Raw genomic sequence first — 17,958 nt, 5'->3', positions numbered from 1 at the left:
AATACTCAGTGAACAACTGCACATACGGGAGACTGAAATTAATGACACGCATGCATTTTAACATGGAGGGTCAAGAAGCGAGGTTTGTGTGCTTGTAATGTCAAGGACCACACAAACAAGCTCCTTGATAACATGAAGCTAAACTAGACGTTGGCAGCTGGTTTACTGGCAGCTAGGTGCGTAGGACCTTTTAACAGGGAGACATGGAAGGTGGAAAGTATTCAAAGCAAAATATAGCAACAGATTTAAGTTGCCAAACACATTCTACATTCCACCGGCAAAACTTGGATTTAAGGTAAGTGCCAAAAATATTGCTAATGATATTCACATTTTAGCTTTGCATGTAAAACTTCCTGAACTTTTGGTATCAAACACTAGGTAATGTGAAAGTAAATACATTTAATCTAGCATTCTTTTGATTCAATCCAACGCTGGCCCAGAAATTCATAAACTGTAGCTACTGTGTTGTGCAGTGTCTGGACCTGAAGAAATGATGCATCTCACCATGTTTAATGGTTTAAAAATTACCTCCTGTGGAGCATGACATGCTGCGCACACCCAAAACACTAAATCTGTGTAAAAATGATCCCAAGATAAATAAAAAATTCAAAGCTACTCTGATTCAAAATAACACACAGTATCAGTTGCAACAGTGGGTCCCAACTGGTGGGGGACCCGTCTGAATGGACCGCAAGTGACATGTGAACATGTCAAGTTTGTAAAAGCGCAGTTAATCTTGAAGGACAGTGAATTTCTAGTGCATAGCTTTTATTTTGAAGTGCCATTTCCTGCTACTGCCCTGTTATCAGACAGAAACAACCAGTGCCATGCACATCTAGCTTATCCAGTTCAGATATCTCAAAAATAGTAAAACCTATTTTTTTTTTTTTTTTAATCACAGTAAGTAAAGTTTGTCGCAAAACTAAATTGGTGGGTACGGAAATATAATTTGAAACCAATTTTATGGGTGCAGATGACACTATTTCAAGTCAGTGCTCTCAGACCAGCTGTCAAAATCCAAATTTTTAAATGCAAAAAACTCCAGAGGCCAGTCAGATACATTTGTAATTGTATTAAATCAGAGCTGCAGTCTGTCAGAGTGGACACACAGCAGGGCCATCTTGACAAAGAAGTCCATGTCAATTAGAATTGGAGCACAGCTAAGGAAACAAATCTACATATGACTTGATGAGGGATAGGCCGACTGAAAATGCCAAAGAAATTGAAACTATTCTAGCTGAAGCTATCCAGATTTTATTAATTTAGTGTTTTATTACTTTTCATTGCCTCATGCTTGACATACAGGAGAATATCTCACATTCAAGTATGTCTAAAATGTTTAAACTTTAATTGCATACCACTTCCATAGTGGTAACCCTGGCAAGGAATTTGTCAGTATGTGAAATGCTGATGTTCCAACCCTCTGCAGATTTGTTGCTTTTGTGCTCAGAAGTACAGACATCTTGTCACTTACATACTCCTATTATTTCATTTATCCGTGCAAGAATTCAAGTTCTCAACATACACAACAGGAGAGAACCATGAGCTGAAGAAGGCTCTGAAGTGCCTCCATTGTACTGTGGAATCTGAACAGGAGGATAAAGTATAAATGAGTGTAATAGAAAACCTGGTGGGCCATAAATCACATCAGCAACACAGACCGTATGCAAATATGTTTACGCGCGCCTGCTGACATCAGCAGCTCGAGACAAAATGTACAAGCATGTTTTATTCATCTCCTTTCCCATTACATACCATGTTACAGTATGTTAGGTTTCACAGGTGCAAGGGGGCTGTTATGAGGGTGAGAGCAGCAAATGGGTGGCATGATAATGGAGGGACCATCTGTGTGACCCCTTTCTTCATTAACACAGACTGAAATGAAGGGCAAGGTAAAGGAAAAATGTATAGAGGACACAGTGCTGGAGCTCAGATTCTCCATATACTGGCCACGTGGGAGCTGCAGGTCAAAGCGACATCACTTTACAGCTACTGTACATCAAGGACGCGCATGATACAGACTAGAACCCTGGGAAATTCAACGGCTATGCAAAAAGGTGCAAAAAATAAAAAATGGCACCAACCACATTTTATTACTCCTCAGACTAGTTACCAACAAGCAGGGGAACTTTTATCCCAGGGTGTTTCTCCTGCAGCTGGCAGAGAGTACGGAGTAGCTTAACATAGAAATGTAGTTTGATTAAAATACCTACAGTCAGCTGTAAAACCTAAACACTATGTGCTGCAGTTAAAATTTGTGAACTATAGCCAAGTAAGCAGAGATGTCAAAACAGAATTATAGGTAGCTAGCAAGTGGAAGAGTGGATTAACCTGGTAAGAATTGCTAAATGTAAATGAAATGGTTGAAATGCTGTTGTAAAAGTAATGGATTAAATCAAAAAGGTTAGCTAAAAGAAATGGATAAAATAGATGTTATTGCTAAATGTAGTGTAAATCATTGAAATAGTTAGCTAATATTAATGGACAACAGTTGATACTGTAGCCAAAAATAAAATAGCCTACTGAGCTAAAAGATAAGGATAGCCGAAATGGTTGAAATAGTTAGTTAAAAGTAACAAATGGTTAAAATAGCTAAAACTAAAATTTTTGGTAACCTTTTTTTTTTTTTTTTTTTTTTTTACAAAACTTTTTCCACAATTCATCCTTTAAAAGAGACAAATGGCTAAAATAGTTTACTAAAATAAAGGATAAATCGTTGAAATAGTCAGCTAAAAGTAACAAATAAAAAGGTCAGATAAAATTTAAATTTTAGGTAACTTTTTTAACAATTTAACCTTTACTTTACTAAAAGCAAATGATAAATTTTGAAATAGTTAGCTAAATGGAAAAGATAAATTTAGAAATGATTAGCTAAAAGTAAAGGATTAATTTAGAAATAGTTAAAAGTTAAAGATAAATATATAAACGGTTAGCTAAAAGTAAAGGGTAGGCCTAAATGGTTTAAATAGTTAGCTAAAAGTAAAGGATAAATTTAGAAATAGTTAGCTAAAAGTAAAGGATAAATTTAGAAATAGTTAGCTAAAAGTTAAAGATAAATTTTTAAACAGTTAGCTAAAAGTAGGTCTAAATGGTTTAAATAGTTAGCTAAAAGAAAAGGATTAATTTAGAAATAGCTAAAAGTAAAAGGATAAATTTAGAAATAGTTAGCTAAAAGTTAAAGATAATAAATAGTTAGCTAAAAGTAAAGGATAAATTTAGAAATAGTTAGCTAAAAGTAGGTCTAAATGATTTAAATAGTTAGCTAAAAGAAAAGGATTAATTTAGAAATAGCTAAAAGTTAAAGATAAATTTTTAAACAGTTAGCTAAAAGTAGGTCTAAATGGTTTAAATAGTTAGCTAAAAGAAAAGGATTAATTTAGAAATAATTAGCTAAAAGTAAAGGATAAATTTAGAAATAGTTAGCTAAAAGTTAAAGATAATAAATAGTTAGCTAAAAGTAAAGGATACATTTAGAAATAGTTAGCTAAAAGTTAAAGATAATATAAAGTTAAAAGTAAAGGATAGGCCTAAATGGTTTAAATAGTTAGCTTAAAAGTAAAGGACACATTTTGAATAGGTAAAAGTAAAGGATAAATGGTTGAAAGTGACTGATTAAATGGAAACAGTTAAATGGAAAAGATAAGGCTATAACATATTTCCCTACTGTGGTGGTAACAGCAAAACTGCAGACTTGACCAAACTGATCTGAAAACTAACTCTTTAATTGTAAATTAATAGTATTCACTCATATGATTATTAGCGCCAAATAAGATCCAATTTAAAATCAACAATGTCAAATAGACACATTTCGAACATGACAGGTTTTTCGGGGGTACCTGAGCTCATCTGACAGGCCTGTGGGGGATGACTGGAAAAAAGTTTGGAACCATGACAGTAGACAGACCTGATGGTGCCATAGCAAGGTAATTACTTTTGCCCAACTTTATGGTCTTGGTAAATTTTGATTTTGCACTTTCCATCAAACCACAATTTATTTATTTAGGCATTTGCATAGGAAGCACAGAGACGTCACTCAGGATAAAACGGTGCCCTCTTCAAAGTTAAAAGCTCATTTTTGTCCCTTGTACTTCATTTCTGAATCTGAATGACTGCTTGTCCAAAGCATTCAAAATGAGTCAAAGTAATTTTCAAGCTGCCGTCAAAACCCTGATGATTCAGTGCTCTAACAGAAGAAAACCCACTGACTGCAAATCGGTTTCTTTACGTCAAATAACTGAGAGGGATGTGACATCAACTTACACCAACTCATCTGTGATGGCCATTAACTGCTGAAGCCTAATCCTATTTTAACTAGCAGCATGTAATCACAGCATATAGCTAGAGGATGCCCAATCACATAACGTGTCTGCCATGATAAGACCACTCTCAGCTGGGAGAAGAGCCTCAAACATGCCAGATAAGAACTAAACACGCTGTCACTCAGCCAAAGCTCCTCACATCAATATCGGTTTCCAGTAGAAGACAACAAACCAAAGAAGTGCCATGCAACCTTAACACTGATGTACGGGATGCTTTTAAACTGCAAAAATGACTCCTTTCATAGTAGAAACTGCTGTCGGGAAAGATTATTTCTGGTCTAACATGCAGGCTAATGGAACAGTAAATATCGGAGACTCTGAAAGCTTTTTAAGCAGCGCACAGATTAGCCTCTTTATCTTCCACTAGCCAAACACAGTGTTAGAATGACTACATGATTGAGCATGCCATAAATATTGTTTTCGTTAAACTGAGCGACTTACTGGAACTTTTTTTTTTTTTTTTTTTTTTTACCCAAACAGTGACTGCTTTGAAGAAGCTTTCTTTACAAAAAGGCAGTGTGGTTTCTTCAGCGGCTCCCATCTGCGTCCTTGCAATGCCCCTAAAATGACAGTCGGGCAGCATGAGGTGGCTGCGCAGTAGGGAAGCGCACTTCAAAGCAGGCCATTTCATCTTCAGCGAGGCTGTCTGCCTCAAGTGGAGCATGAGATAAAAAAAATAAAAAGGGAGGGGAGAAAAAAAAAAGAAAAAGAAAAGAAAAATCAATTCTCTATATCGGGCTTCTTCCTTCAAGCCGCGTGCTGCTCTTTGTGATGGGGCATTCAAGCCAGCACCTGAACTCTGCCCCAATTATCTGTTAAGGTAATTTGAGAATAGATTAGCATTTTAAAGACATTTGATGTTGAAAGCTCTAAAAACAGGCTATTTAAATGACTGTGCATCTGTCCTTCCTTCAACCTCGGCGCTGTGCAACTTTACAGCAGAAAGAATTAATCGACAAGTGTAGCAAACATGACAAACACTCATTCATCACTAGTAAAAACAGAGCTGTTCTAAAAATGTCAAACAAAAGTATGAGATAATGTCAATAATTCACAAAGAAAAAAGTATGAGTGATAGGTATTGCACTTACTAGAACAAGGCAAGTCAGTGCAGTTCAGTGTTTGAATCGGTGTACATTAAAAGGAACTGTTTGACGTTTTGTGAAATAGATAGAATTGATTCCTGTCTGTCAAACACAGCTGAAGTGCCTACGAGCATCTCTACAGCTCATGGATGAACACGGTATACCTCGTTTAAAGCCAGAGTAAAAATGATTTTACAGGGGGGCTGAGTCGACTGTCGGGCGACAAGACTCCAGTGATCTTTGGAGGCACCTGTACATCGATATTCTTTCGAGCGCAAAGCAATTAAATGAATTTAAAAAGTGATAACGGGTGTGCTTTTTGCTTAAAGGTAAAAACAGTGTATATACTCATACAAAAGTATTCCCCCCCCATTAGAAATGTGTGTCAGTGTATTTATCTGCAGAGTCTGCCTATGTTTTCCTTTTTTTTTTGTTGGAGCTGTTCCTGGGTGTCCCGGTGAGGTTGGGACTTTATAAAAAGGTTGCAAACAGGTGCCAGATCCAAAGCGGCACGCATCCAGGGGGAAGCTTAAAAGGTGAGGACAAAGCACCAGAGAAACAAATGTTGCTACCGAGCGAGAATCTGGAGCTGGTTTTTAATATATCTGGTGATAAGGTTTTCAAACATTCATTTTCCGTAACTGCTTATCCTGTTAGGAAGCCTATCACAGCGGACATGGGGTACAGCCTGGACAGGTCGCCAGACTATCACAGGGCTGACACATAGAGACAGACAACCATTCACACTCACATTCACACCTACGGACAATTTAGAGTCACCAATTAACCTGCATGTCTTTGGACTGTGGGAGGAAGCTGGAGTACCTAGAGAAAACCAGGAACCCTCTTGCTGTGAGGAAACAATGCTGACCATTGCACCACCAAACAGCAACTGACAATTCCTGCATAGCATATCTTTAAACTAAAACATAGGGATAAAGTCTGGAAAAAAAGTTACACAATTTCAATTTGACATGACAGAATGGTGAGAAACATTAAGTGCTGACAGTTTAACATGTTAAATTGGCAAAACCACTTCTGTGAGGAATGATGGGGTCCATTCACAAAGCTGCATTGCCCTTCAACTTATTTATTGATGTACTGAACATGGAAAAAATCCAAAGTATCCAAACACAAAGTAAAGAACATGTACATCCTTTTAAATACTCAACAAAAGATATTCTATTCCAAAAAACGCTGTGAACCAAGTCAGACTATACAACTTCAAATAAATAATCATTCTTATATTAAGAATTGAGATAAGAGGGGTGGGAGGGAACCATTTTTCATGCCGGACCATCAGCACAATTTGTCAAGACCAAATCATCATGAAGAAGTTACAAAAAGAAAAAAGTTATTTTCAACAATGACAGGTCAGGCATGAAAAATGTAGTCTCTACCCCACAGCAGCAAGTATCACAAATCATCTAGACTTAAATTTAACTTTTACGAGTAACACAAAGAAGGAATAGATAAACAAGAAAAGCAGTTGCAAAGATAATTATATAATGCATAGCACACTGCTCATTTAAGGGGAAGCATGACTAGTAATTGGTTTAAATACCAAGCAGGATGCAGGTGCAGTATTCAGTGCATCTAAGGCTCCGCTAGCCTCCGTTTGTTTGTTCGAGAGTACTGCGATGTTGTTCGACAAACTCTTGCAACCAATTTAGCTATCGGTAATGGAACTGCTTCACTGACCTTCCCCCAAAGTGAATAAAGCAATATACACCTTTTTACGATTTTAAAGACAGGTTATATGCATTACGTATATATATGAGTATGAAAAAAAAAACTAATCAAATAGTTCAAAACTGTGGTTTATATCCATTCTTTACCACATAAATATATATCTATAATGTTTATATATAAAAAACAAAAACATATGTCTATAGTTTCTTAATACCTTTTTTTTTTCTTTTTTACGAAGCAAGACTATCTACAGACCAAACAACCAACAAATTTGATGCACTGTAATGCTAGTCCATGGGACGACAAATCAAGTATCTCAACTGAAGGGAAACTCAAATTCAAAAGGTTAATATCCAAAATGAAAATACCTTACATACTCCATAAAAGAGAAAAGAAAAACGATATATATAATATCACACTTTCCGATGAAGTCCAAACGAGAACCAAAAGAAGTCTGCCAAATACTCAACATAAAAAAGGACTTATTTACATAGCTCAAAGCTCAGGAGTAATCCGTTCTATTCTTCAGACTAGTTTTTCTTAAGCTGCTGCCTTCATTGGCTTGTCCTCAATCTTTCATACAAAGTATGTAAAAACCCTTATTGGTTGATATTAAGACAAAATCAGTCTAATGATATATCGTAGTTACACCACAAAACACCATGAGCTCCGTCTGAAGGGAATCCTTTAGGAAGAACTGATTTTTATCCCCCATTTAAGATATCTCCACGTTATAATTTTGCATGCACTTTTTGCGAATAAACCTTTGTATTTTTGTCCGTTTCCAAATCAAACTGGAAAGCGAGTCGCTAGTCATGTAACAACCAGGATGACGGGGGACCCACAGATGATTTTACAAATGAAACCAGCACTGCCATTGATTCTATAATCTAAAGATAATACAAAGATCTCAAAAGGTATCTTTTACATCATAAATCTCCCCAGAAATTTCAACCACTGCAAACTTTCCTGTAAAGTTCAAAAGCTCACAAGGTGTCATATGAAGATATTTCTCAAAGTATCCAAGTCAAAATATTTTGTTCCAGGTCCAGTAAAAAGTTTCTCCAAATTTTTCTTTTTATAAAAATAGATGCTTTTTAAACCCACATCAAAGAGGTTCTTAGCTCTTTGGCAAGGTACTGCTTTAAGAATTTTTTTTTTGTCTTTTATCCATTAAGTTTACAATAAGCAACATTATGCAGCCAACCAATAACCAACTGATATTACAATGAACGGAATACTTACAAAATCAACAAAACTGCAAAGAGTTCAAAATAAGTACTTGCTAACCACTGAAGGCATAATGCACCTAAGGCAAATCAGGACACAGAGAAATACAAAAAAATTAAATAAAGTAATCACTACACAAACCTTACAAGACTTACTGTTTCAAAGCAGATGTGCAACAAATGACAAAACCTATAGTAACGTTTTAGATGGTCCATCTGTAAAGACAGCAAGATAATTCAACATCACAGGCGTTAAAACCTGCAGTATTTTTTTTCCTGTTTTAAAGTATATTGAGAAGATTCAAAGCGTAGCAATGAAAAGAAAAGAAAAAAAAAATCACATTGTTGGACGCTAAATTTTGTTTTTCTTCGTAACACTGATTTACAAAGCTGTTTTTACTAATGTAGAAAGTTACGGTCAATGCGCTTCCATTTTCTGTTTCCATTTTCTGCTGAGTTTTCTAGAAACAATCTCAGTGGGTATTAGGCTTTGTGTGTTTTGTTGGTTTTGAACGAGACTTGCAGCACTCTGTCCCCGAGGCGGTATCCATTCAAGCTGGCGATGGCCACGGCTGCCTCGTCGTAGTTAGTCATGGTGACAAAACCAAATCCTTTGCACTTGTTTGTGTTGAAGTCGCGAATAACCTTGACGTTTGTGACGGCACCAAACGGCCCAAACATCTGCCAGAGGATGCTCTCATCTGCATCTGGAGCCAGGTTGTAGACGAAGATACACCAGCCAGTGCCTGCGTGCCCCGGGATGTTGATGCCAGCCAAGCTGGTCACCCCGTCAATGGCCATGGGGGAGAACCTGCTGTAAAAGACAAAAAAATAACATGGTTCAAGGCAAGAGCCAAAAATGAGGACAAAATTGGCCTTTTTAGAAGACAAGAGATTGTGCCAACAAGCCTAACACACTCTGACAAGTCTCTACAGAGATCAGCACTCGTCATGCCTTATTCTGAGCAGTGTTTACAGTGCTGCTACAGTCAGTGCTAACACCTTCCTTTTTATTTTTAGAAACTGTTTTTTTAATAACTCAGTAGATGTGCAAGTTATTTTATTTTCTTCAGCTGGATATTAAATTAAAAAGTCAGCCTCGTCCAGAAGCTGAACTATCGTTCTGACTGAGCAGCAAAAAGTGCAGCACACATACAAGTCAACATGCATGCACACAGGCGGTTATCTCATATCAGCCCCAGATCATAACAACAGCATAACACACTTAGAAATGTGCTTTTTGAGCTCATATTGTGGCTTCAAAGACAGATCACAGAGTTATTTACTCAAAAACAAAGGGGGCAAACTGTAATGGTAAATAAGCACCATATTAAAGTTGGAGTTTTTGCCAGGACTGGAGGCACGCAAAAGCCCCGGCTTTTGGTAAATGTGGTTTTGCAGTTTGAAGAAACAAAATTCAAAGTGCATGGAAAGCCTATGAATTATTGCAGCAGGTGTCACATGAGATTAGCTGCTCCAGTTGGCCTCTCAGGGAACATCCACCATGACAGGTGTGCTCCCAGCATCAAGGACACGCAGAGAGATTTGGCAACGAAGACGTCAGCCAACGAGCGGGGCAGAAGAGAAATCACAAGTCTATTGTCGCCGGTGATGGGCCTTTGAGCTTTCAGGGGATTGGACTTCAATCATACTTGAGGAAGGCATTCTTATAAAACTGAACTTAGACAAACTGGTATCCTGGCGAATCCTGAAAGACGTCTGACGCAACAAAGTTTAAAACAGGACAGGGCTGTCCATAATAGATCAAGGTAAGAGTATGGAGCTCAAAATACAAGTATGCAATTTTGTGCAATAGCAAGTAAGGCATGGCAAAATTCTGTCTTTTGTTATGTAGACAAGTAGTGTAGACATGTTGTGACATTAAGTCAAGATTAAAGCACTTCGCTGCATCACTGTCACTGACCTCATTCTAGTCGGTCGGTAACCTTATTTTAGAGGGACGTCATAATAATTACAAGTCAAAATTACTTTTAAAGCACAAAGACTGAACTTGCTCATATCAAGATCAAGAGAACTGTACATAAGGGATTAAAGTGTACGCTGTAGAGTCTGGCTCAACATGACAGAAGGCAATCATCATGCTTCTAATCAGATAAACAGTATAGTGTATACGTTAGCAGGTATGCTTGATGAAATTTACAATGTGGAATTATCACACTCTGTATTTAGCAGCACAGTCCAGACTCTACTGCTTTTAACACACTGCAGCTGAATGAATTTAACTGCTGCCTCAGTTACCTGCACATCACGGTGGCTCAGAGCTCAAAGCTACAGTTAGTAACTTTTATGAAAATAACTTTGTCATATTTGCTGAAACTGTCACTATATTCTGACAGTAGTACATGAGACTGATAGCCTGTATAAAAATCCTGAGCCTGTATAAAAATCATGTCCCTCCTCCTCTTCCTACTGCCGCGAATGGCATTCACTCGAGTCAGACTGCGGCATGGCACAAACAACCAAACAGTGCCAAGGAGTCTGTAACGCAACTGTCAATCAATCAATCACTTCTCATAAACTGCTGTTAAGCTGCCAAACTAGGCAGCGCTGATCAAATATGGATCAAGTTTCTGTAGCTGCACTGCCTATTTCTCACCTCAGATGTTTCAGAAAAATATATTAGTGTAGTCTTTAGCTGGAAAATGAGAACATTTGTGACCCAGCTTAATTTCCACAGATGTACCAAGCACCATCCACCACCAACTTCACCTCTTTACAGCTAAACTTGCACTAAAATATGTTTCTGAAAACATTTGAGGTGAGAAATAGACAATGCAGTTACAGAATCTTGACAGCTTGTCACATTTCACCGGCAGTGATTCACATGACTGACAGCTGCGTTAGAGACTCCTCGGCTGAGATTGGTCAGTTTCATTTACATGTGGTAAGGCCATTAGACGCAGAGGGGTATGATTTTTGTCACAGATTATCTGTCTCGTTTAGCGCTGTGTGAATAAAGTGACAGTTTTGGCAACTAGTCACTTTAGACTTTAGCCTCCTGGACTAACATCCAGGTTTGAAACATGTCAAGGCGTATGAGGTATGACCTGTTCTCATGACAAATGTGACCCTGTGTAAGCCGTGAAGAATGTCCTATGTCTGCTATTCCTGTTTTTATTTGTTTTCTGGTTTGTTGTTTTGTTTTGTGGTTGTCCTACTATGTAGAGCGCACTGCAGCAAATCCCTAATGACTTGTGCAAGTTGTATGGCAATAAAGTATTGAATCTTAAATATGAAAAAAGTTACAAACTACCTCAGACTGCCACCTCCTACTCAGATGGTCCTGGGTCTGAATGCCACAGGGGCCTTGTTGTATGACAAGCTGTCCCTCTTCAAATTAGGTATATTAAGAAGTTACGATGGGCTCAATGTAGGAGAAACGTGGATTTTAAAAAGTATAACTTGGCATCTAACTTTGATAAATAATTTCCCATGATTTATACTTAAATTGAAAGTGTGTCGATACATGTATATCAGCAGAATGTATCCATCCTCCAAATCAGCATCATCCCCACGAATCCAGCATCCAGCTCTACTGTACTGTGGCAGAGGAAGGGTGATTGTCCCAGGTCAGAGGAGCAGGCAGTCTTCAGCGATAACCATCACTGGTCTCTCTCTGTGAGCATGTGTGGCTCCTCTCTCCCCCCTCCCCACTCCTGACATACACAAGTCTACCTTTCTGCATCTTGCACACACGCTAAATATTTACATTATCACTTGCTGTTAAGACAAACAGCCTGATTCACTCACACCAACTGGATCATGTATATATTTGTTTGTAGAGGTTGAGCACTAATGCATGCACACAAAAGCATTTTCCTTTGATCAACAACCTCGTTTTGAATCAGTGCTACCGTATGCAGTGTTAACTACCTACGCAATGTTGCCAAGAGCTCATGCAGGGAAAAATAAACAAGGAAAAAAAAAGGTATCCCATCAACTCCCTCATGTTCGGTCTGGTTCTCCCTCAGGATCAATTAAAGCAGACTATGGAATATAAAGAAGAAAATCAATTTACCTTTTGACTCCGTACGCCATGTTCAGCAGATTGTCCAACCTAAAAAACAAACAAACACCGACACACACATTAATGTCATTATAACGGACGCTTTTTATGAGGTTGATGATGTATTTTGACAGGATGACAGAGATGAGTAATATTTCTGATACCATAATAACGTCAGTTCTATTCAAGTGAATCCCAAGACGATCATGTCCTTATTAACCTGTTGACCAAACTTGTTTATCAATATTCAACCTACACAGCAGAGCCAACCAGAGACAGTCTGTTCATATAGAAATATCAGCTTATGCAAGAAACACTGCAGCTTCCACAGCTTATTACATAAAGATTCAATTTCCACAAACTGACTTTTTTGCATACCACTGAGGTCTATCAGTGGACTGAGAAGCAAATTAATTTATGGATTCATTTCCACATTTATGGCCACTAACTAGGCTAATTGCTAGAAAAGAAAAAAAAACTCAGACTATTGATTTATCCACCAGAGTATTGCTCATCTCATTTTCATATTTGTCAAAATCTGCTCAAACCCAATCGTGGTATAGGCCTATGTCTGCAACAGGAGGAACACAGCAAAGTTGAAAATGTGAAAATGGGGAAAAATTATTCTGTCCAGAGTATTGATGAGCTCCAACAGAATATTTTCAAAATACTGCTGTGAGACAATTTAAATGCTAATTTCAAAGAGCCTCAGAGGGTCAACAGACTCAAAATCACTAGCAGTATTAACTATGGTGGCTCTAATCAGATGATGATTTTTTTTTTTGGTGTGCCCCTTTTACCTGAAGCGTTGTGCCTGCTGTGCGAGGGGTCCTGGGTACCTTCGATTGGGTGACTGATACAGCTGGGACAGCAGTGCCTGGCTGGTCTTCTGGCTGGGGTTGTTTGCAAACTTGACTGTAATGGGTTCGGTGGCACCGGGCGGCTTCTGACAGTTAAGACCCTTGATGGCCTCCTCAGCCTCAACTCGCCGATCAAAACGAATGAAGCCAACCCCTCTGGAAACGCCTGAGGAGAGTACATTAACATAAGATTAGTCATATGCCGAGTTTCTCCTGACAGCTATGAAAACATTCAGTAATGATATGCAGTGTGAACGTCACCAACACAACTTAAACAGTAATTTAGGGGTCAAAATACTGAGGTTATTGGCAGATTTACACATCACAAATTTACAGATTTAACAATAATTATATTATCTGACCACGACTGTTTTACCCGAACCTTGTGAAAACAATTGGCACCTCAAAATGCAGTGCGCTGCTGCTAGGGTGCACCACCTGCCTGCAATACTACAAAGTTTTGAATCATTACAAGAGAGAATACTTTTACCAGCTAAAACTCTGATTAATGCAATGATGGCAGCAGGCACACCGTTCCCAATTAGCAACATCTGAGTTGTATAAACAAACTTAATACTGCAAATATTGAAACACAAACAAGAAGCAGAAGCGTAAACATTCGTAGTGACCCATCCCAAATCAAGAAATGATGCAAATACCAAAAGCACAGGAGAAATGTGCAGAGAGAGAGAACAACCATGGTGGAGGTGAAAAAGTGGACTTGTTTTGTCTGAGCACCAGCAGCAATACGCTTTCTCATCATGGGACAGTGGCGGGCAGCAGGAAGAAACAAGACCAAGGCCGAAGATTGTGACATGCACAGACGTCCCAAGACGGCAGAGACGTGGAAAAAAAACACAAAGAAACATTTTTATCTAAACATCACTCTAACCCGAACTTTACACACAACTGGAGTAATGTCGTGACATTAACTACTGCTAGCACTGTCTGTGTGAAGTGATAGTAACATTAGCAAGTTAGCATTATCATCTACCTACTGCATTATCTATCAGTGTTATTAGAGCCTGTGTCCACAAAGCATTCTTTTCTTAGCGCCGGCGTCCTCTCAGAGTTCAAGCGCTGCTCCAGAGCTTCAGCTTTTTTTTGTCTGTACTTTTCAGAAAAGGTGCTGGTGATGTCACTGCCACTCCTTTAGCTCAACTACTGTCAAAACAAAGACTGAGCAGATTTGCCGGTTGACACTCAATGTTACTGGTGAGTGTTGTGTTTACATCACTGTACATTGTAAGCAACTGTGTTATCAATTGTTAACGTAGCACAGCATCCAAAGATATTGTTGTCATAGATCAAAGCTCACACGCAGTGCATCATTTAAAAAAACAAAACGCTGGGAGCATCTATTATGAAGCGGTCCCTGGCGCACTGCCCCCTCTTTTCTGCTGAAGAAAAACGCTATGTGGACACACACCCTCAGCTAGCTACTTTAAGTAAACCCACCGGTTCATAAACCTATTGAACAGATTGAAGCCAACAGATCTTAGAAGTTAGTTTAAACATTATTCCTTTAACTTATTTACCTCTCACTGCCCTCTTGGGACATCCATGCATGTCTTTTCGCTCTTGGTCTTGTCTCTTCCTGCTGCCTTCCACTCAGCCTTGAGCTTCAGTATCTTTGCCTTTGCCAAGTCAAAAGAGGTCCATCACTGCAGTGCCCCATGCTGCTGGTAGCACTACTTCCTGCTGCACAATTGTCGATTTGATATTTGTTTGTTTGTCGTTTAGAAGTGCATCATTTTGTATGCACTCCAGTATTTGATTTGGAATGCATTTCCATAATGTTTGTGCTTTAATTCTTGTTTTGAGTTTTGAGTTTTGTCCTTGAGAGCCACTGTATTAAAAAGTCATCAGAAACCATAAATGCCTTTGCATACAGTGTCAGCTGTTAGTTTGTGAGCAGTAACAGGTTGCAGCCCTGCTTTAACATTTCCGTGGCTGGGTTTCCCCTTTGCCTACAGTTGGGTCACAGATTTTTTCCATTAATACTAAAGTAAAACTGGAAGTGAATTCTCAGGAAGAAAAGTGGTTTCATGTTTGAAAAATAAAGACAACCATTCCCATAATGCATGCCTGAAGAAATATCATACGTTTCAGCAGCACACAGGGACAGAACCATTGGGAAATATCTCAGTGAAAGATTCTGTTTATTAGTGTTTCATAAGGGTTTCTGCTTCCACATGACAGCTGAGAAATAGAGAATATAACTGCTCTAAATGCATTTCATTTCCTGCCATGAAAAACAGGCATTGCATGTACACCTTGGGGATGGGAAGAGAAAGGGGAAGATAGCAAGAGAAGGTAAGTGCAGGCAGGAGGGAGATTGGAGGGAAAAAGAAATTATGAAGCATTGAGTCCTGCTACTTTACACCCATTTCATATTCTATCCATCTATGCATATTTATGAACACCTCTAGTGGAAAATTGCATTTTTGGGGACCTCATACCCACACCACCTCTGATGTATTTCTCAGGCCTGGCTGTGTCATTTTGTTAGGGAGTCACTGGGGGGAGGAGGGGGGAAAGGAAGCAAAGTAAAAAATGAAAGTAAAATAAAAAATTAACAAAAAAGAAGGGGAGTGGGGAGGAGTGCAGCAAAACGGGACAGCTGTCATGTCCTACTCACCAGTCACCTGGTCGACCAGGATGCGTGAGGTAATGATGCGTCCATACTGAGAGAAGAGCTGCTCCAGTTCTTTCTGAGTCATGGTTTTTGGCAAGCCACTGACGTACAAATTTGCATCTCTGATGGAGGCGGAGCTTGGACGCGCATAGGAAACCTACAGACAGAGACAGTTCACATGAGCACCAGCACATTAGAGCCAGTTTTAGCATACGCAGTGTTAAACTTGCATACCTCTAAAACACACTGTCTGCGATCAGGGTAGGCTATTCATCATTTTTTATGTTACACTGGCTCAAACAGAAGCACAGGAGCAGATGCTGTGACCCATTTCTGGCAGAGAGAACGCAAACACTAACTCGCAATTAACCGGACTGAGCTTTCTTTAAATTTACTCATGGTCTGGAGCCCACATGTCACTGTGTTTGTGACAAAGACTGCATTCAGCTGCTAATGCAATCACATGTAATGCCTTGTAGCAGAAACAAAAATGCTTAATTCAAATGTCTGCATCAAATTAAGTTTCTTATGATGCTGTGCAATGAAATAACAGCATGGTTTATAAGGCTACAAATAATAACGCTGATATCATTTCAGCATATTGATGAATCCACTGAAATGTCTCAGGTGGACAAACAGTCGCTATTTGTAGCATTTCCAATACAAAAACTCGCAGTTTCTTTTTTCTACAATTTTAAATAAATGTCTGCATTATGGCACATGAGAAAACAACTCTACAAGGTGTGTTGAAACTTAACTCGCAAATATTGACATGGATAGACACACTCATCACAATGATATAAAATGAAAATGTGAACAGACGCAGATTTACTCCAGGTGAAAAATGGTTCAACTTGAAAGTTCTGGGTTTTCCCAAAACTTTAAGACTCAATAAATGTACAGACAAGAGCAAAAGAAGAAAAACAAAAAACCCAAATGCAGTTCTTGGTAAGAATTAAAGTCAGTCGAAGATGACGCACACGTAGGCACACTCCACACACTCACAGCCAGTCACTGCTACAGCAAACATCTCTGCCGATACTATCTGTCTGTGGCTAATGAACAGACTGAGAAAAACCTACACATCAATTAAATTCACTCAAAGCAAAACAAAAACGTGCTTCCTCTTCAGTCATAACACACCTGAGGGAAACTGCATTGATCTGTCACAGCAGTGTGAATGCCGACATTTATTTTAAATTTAGTTTTAGTCCGAGTTGCTTGCTGAAAACTAGGGATGCACCGAAATGAAAATTTGTGGCTGAAGCCGAAGCCGAATAATATTAAACGCTTGGCCGAATACCGAGTACCGAATACCGCATATTGTTGTTTAGTTTTTCATTAGTTTTTGCAGATGAACCCCCTCCAGATTAGTGTTGTCACGGTACCAATATTGGGACCCACTGTACGATACCAATGAAAATATCATGGTCAGGGCTCAACAATAAGGATTGCCCGATTGCCCGGGGCAAGTAAAACTCACGGTCTGGCATGTAAACTAACAACTCACTTGCCCGATCGGGCAAGTTGCTAAAATTAGTAAAAGTTAATAACTAATTGATAAAATAAATGTATTTTAAAACGTGCTCCTTCGGCTCTGATGCAGCAGTCTCTCTGCCTGAATTTACAGGCACACACTGTGTAACAATGTCCTGCCCACAGCCCCCATTGATATTATTTTGCGCAACGGACGCTTCATATAATAACGGCACTCATGCTGAGCTTGTGTTGCGTTCAGGCGTTGTCGCGTAAATAACATCTTCCAACACTTAAATAGGTCATTGCACAAAACAGCATGTCAAGTGACTTTTTACTTTTATTATATTCAATACAATTGTATGTTCCTAAATCTTGAGACACCTCATATGTAAGCTAGACAGACATTTCACCTGCTCATTACTGTGCACACATGTACTCTATGTACTTAGTCCTAAAGAGCCCTTCTGGTGCCAGTAGATACATAGAAACATCCCAGCAGGCTGTGCTTTGCAAGCATACAAAAAAGTTTCACGCATGTGAAAATTATTTTTCATGCGTGTGCTTCACCTCCGCTGCTACAACTCCATCCTAGGGGAAACACTGCTGTGTGCGTTTTGTGCAACAGGTGG

General features: G+C 38.8%; 1 protein-coding gene across 3 annotated transcripts in view; it reads right to left on the bottom strand.

Annotated features, from left to right (window-relative positions):
• Positions 1 to 6,420: 6,420 nt before the first annotated feature.
• elavl2 (ELAV like neuron-specific RNA binding protein 2) overlaps positions 6,421 to 17,958 on the bottom strand; it is a 41,957-nt gene continuing 30,419 nt past the window's right edge. The window contains exons 5-8 of one of the 3 annotated variants that reach the window (XM_050067326.1): positions 15,854 to 16,007; positions 13,153 to 13,378; positions 12,365 to 12,403; positions 6,421 to 9,139 (exon numbers count right to left, since the gene is read on the bottom strand). In XM_050067326.1, coding sequence (XP_049923283.1) covers positions 8,809 to 9,139; positions 12,365 to 12,403; positions 13,153 to 13,378; positions 15,854 to 16,007 — 750 coding nt within the window. In that variant the 3' untranslated portion in view covers positions 6,421 to 8,808. The remainder of the gene's footprint in view (positions 9,140 to 12,364; positions 12,404 to 13,152; positions 13,379 to 15,853; positions 16,008 to 17,958) is intronic. The other 2 variants (XM_050067328.1, XM_050067325.1) reach the window with 2 other exon arrangements.

This window comes from Epinephelus moara, chromosome 17, assembly GCF_006386435.1.
Source record: "Epinephelus moara isolate mb chromosome 17, YSFRI_EMoa_1.0, whole genome shotgun sequence".
Lineage (NCBI taxonomy): Eukaryota > Metazoa > Chordata > Actinopteri > Perciformes > Serranidae > Epinephelus > Epinephelus moara.
Note: the sequence above shows the minus strand (reverse complement) of the source record. Positions and strands in the feature narration are given on the sequence as shown.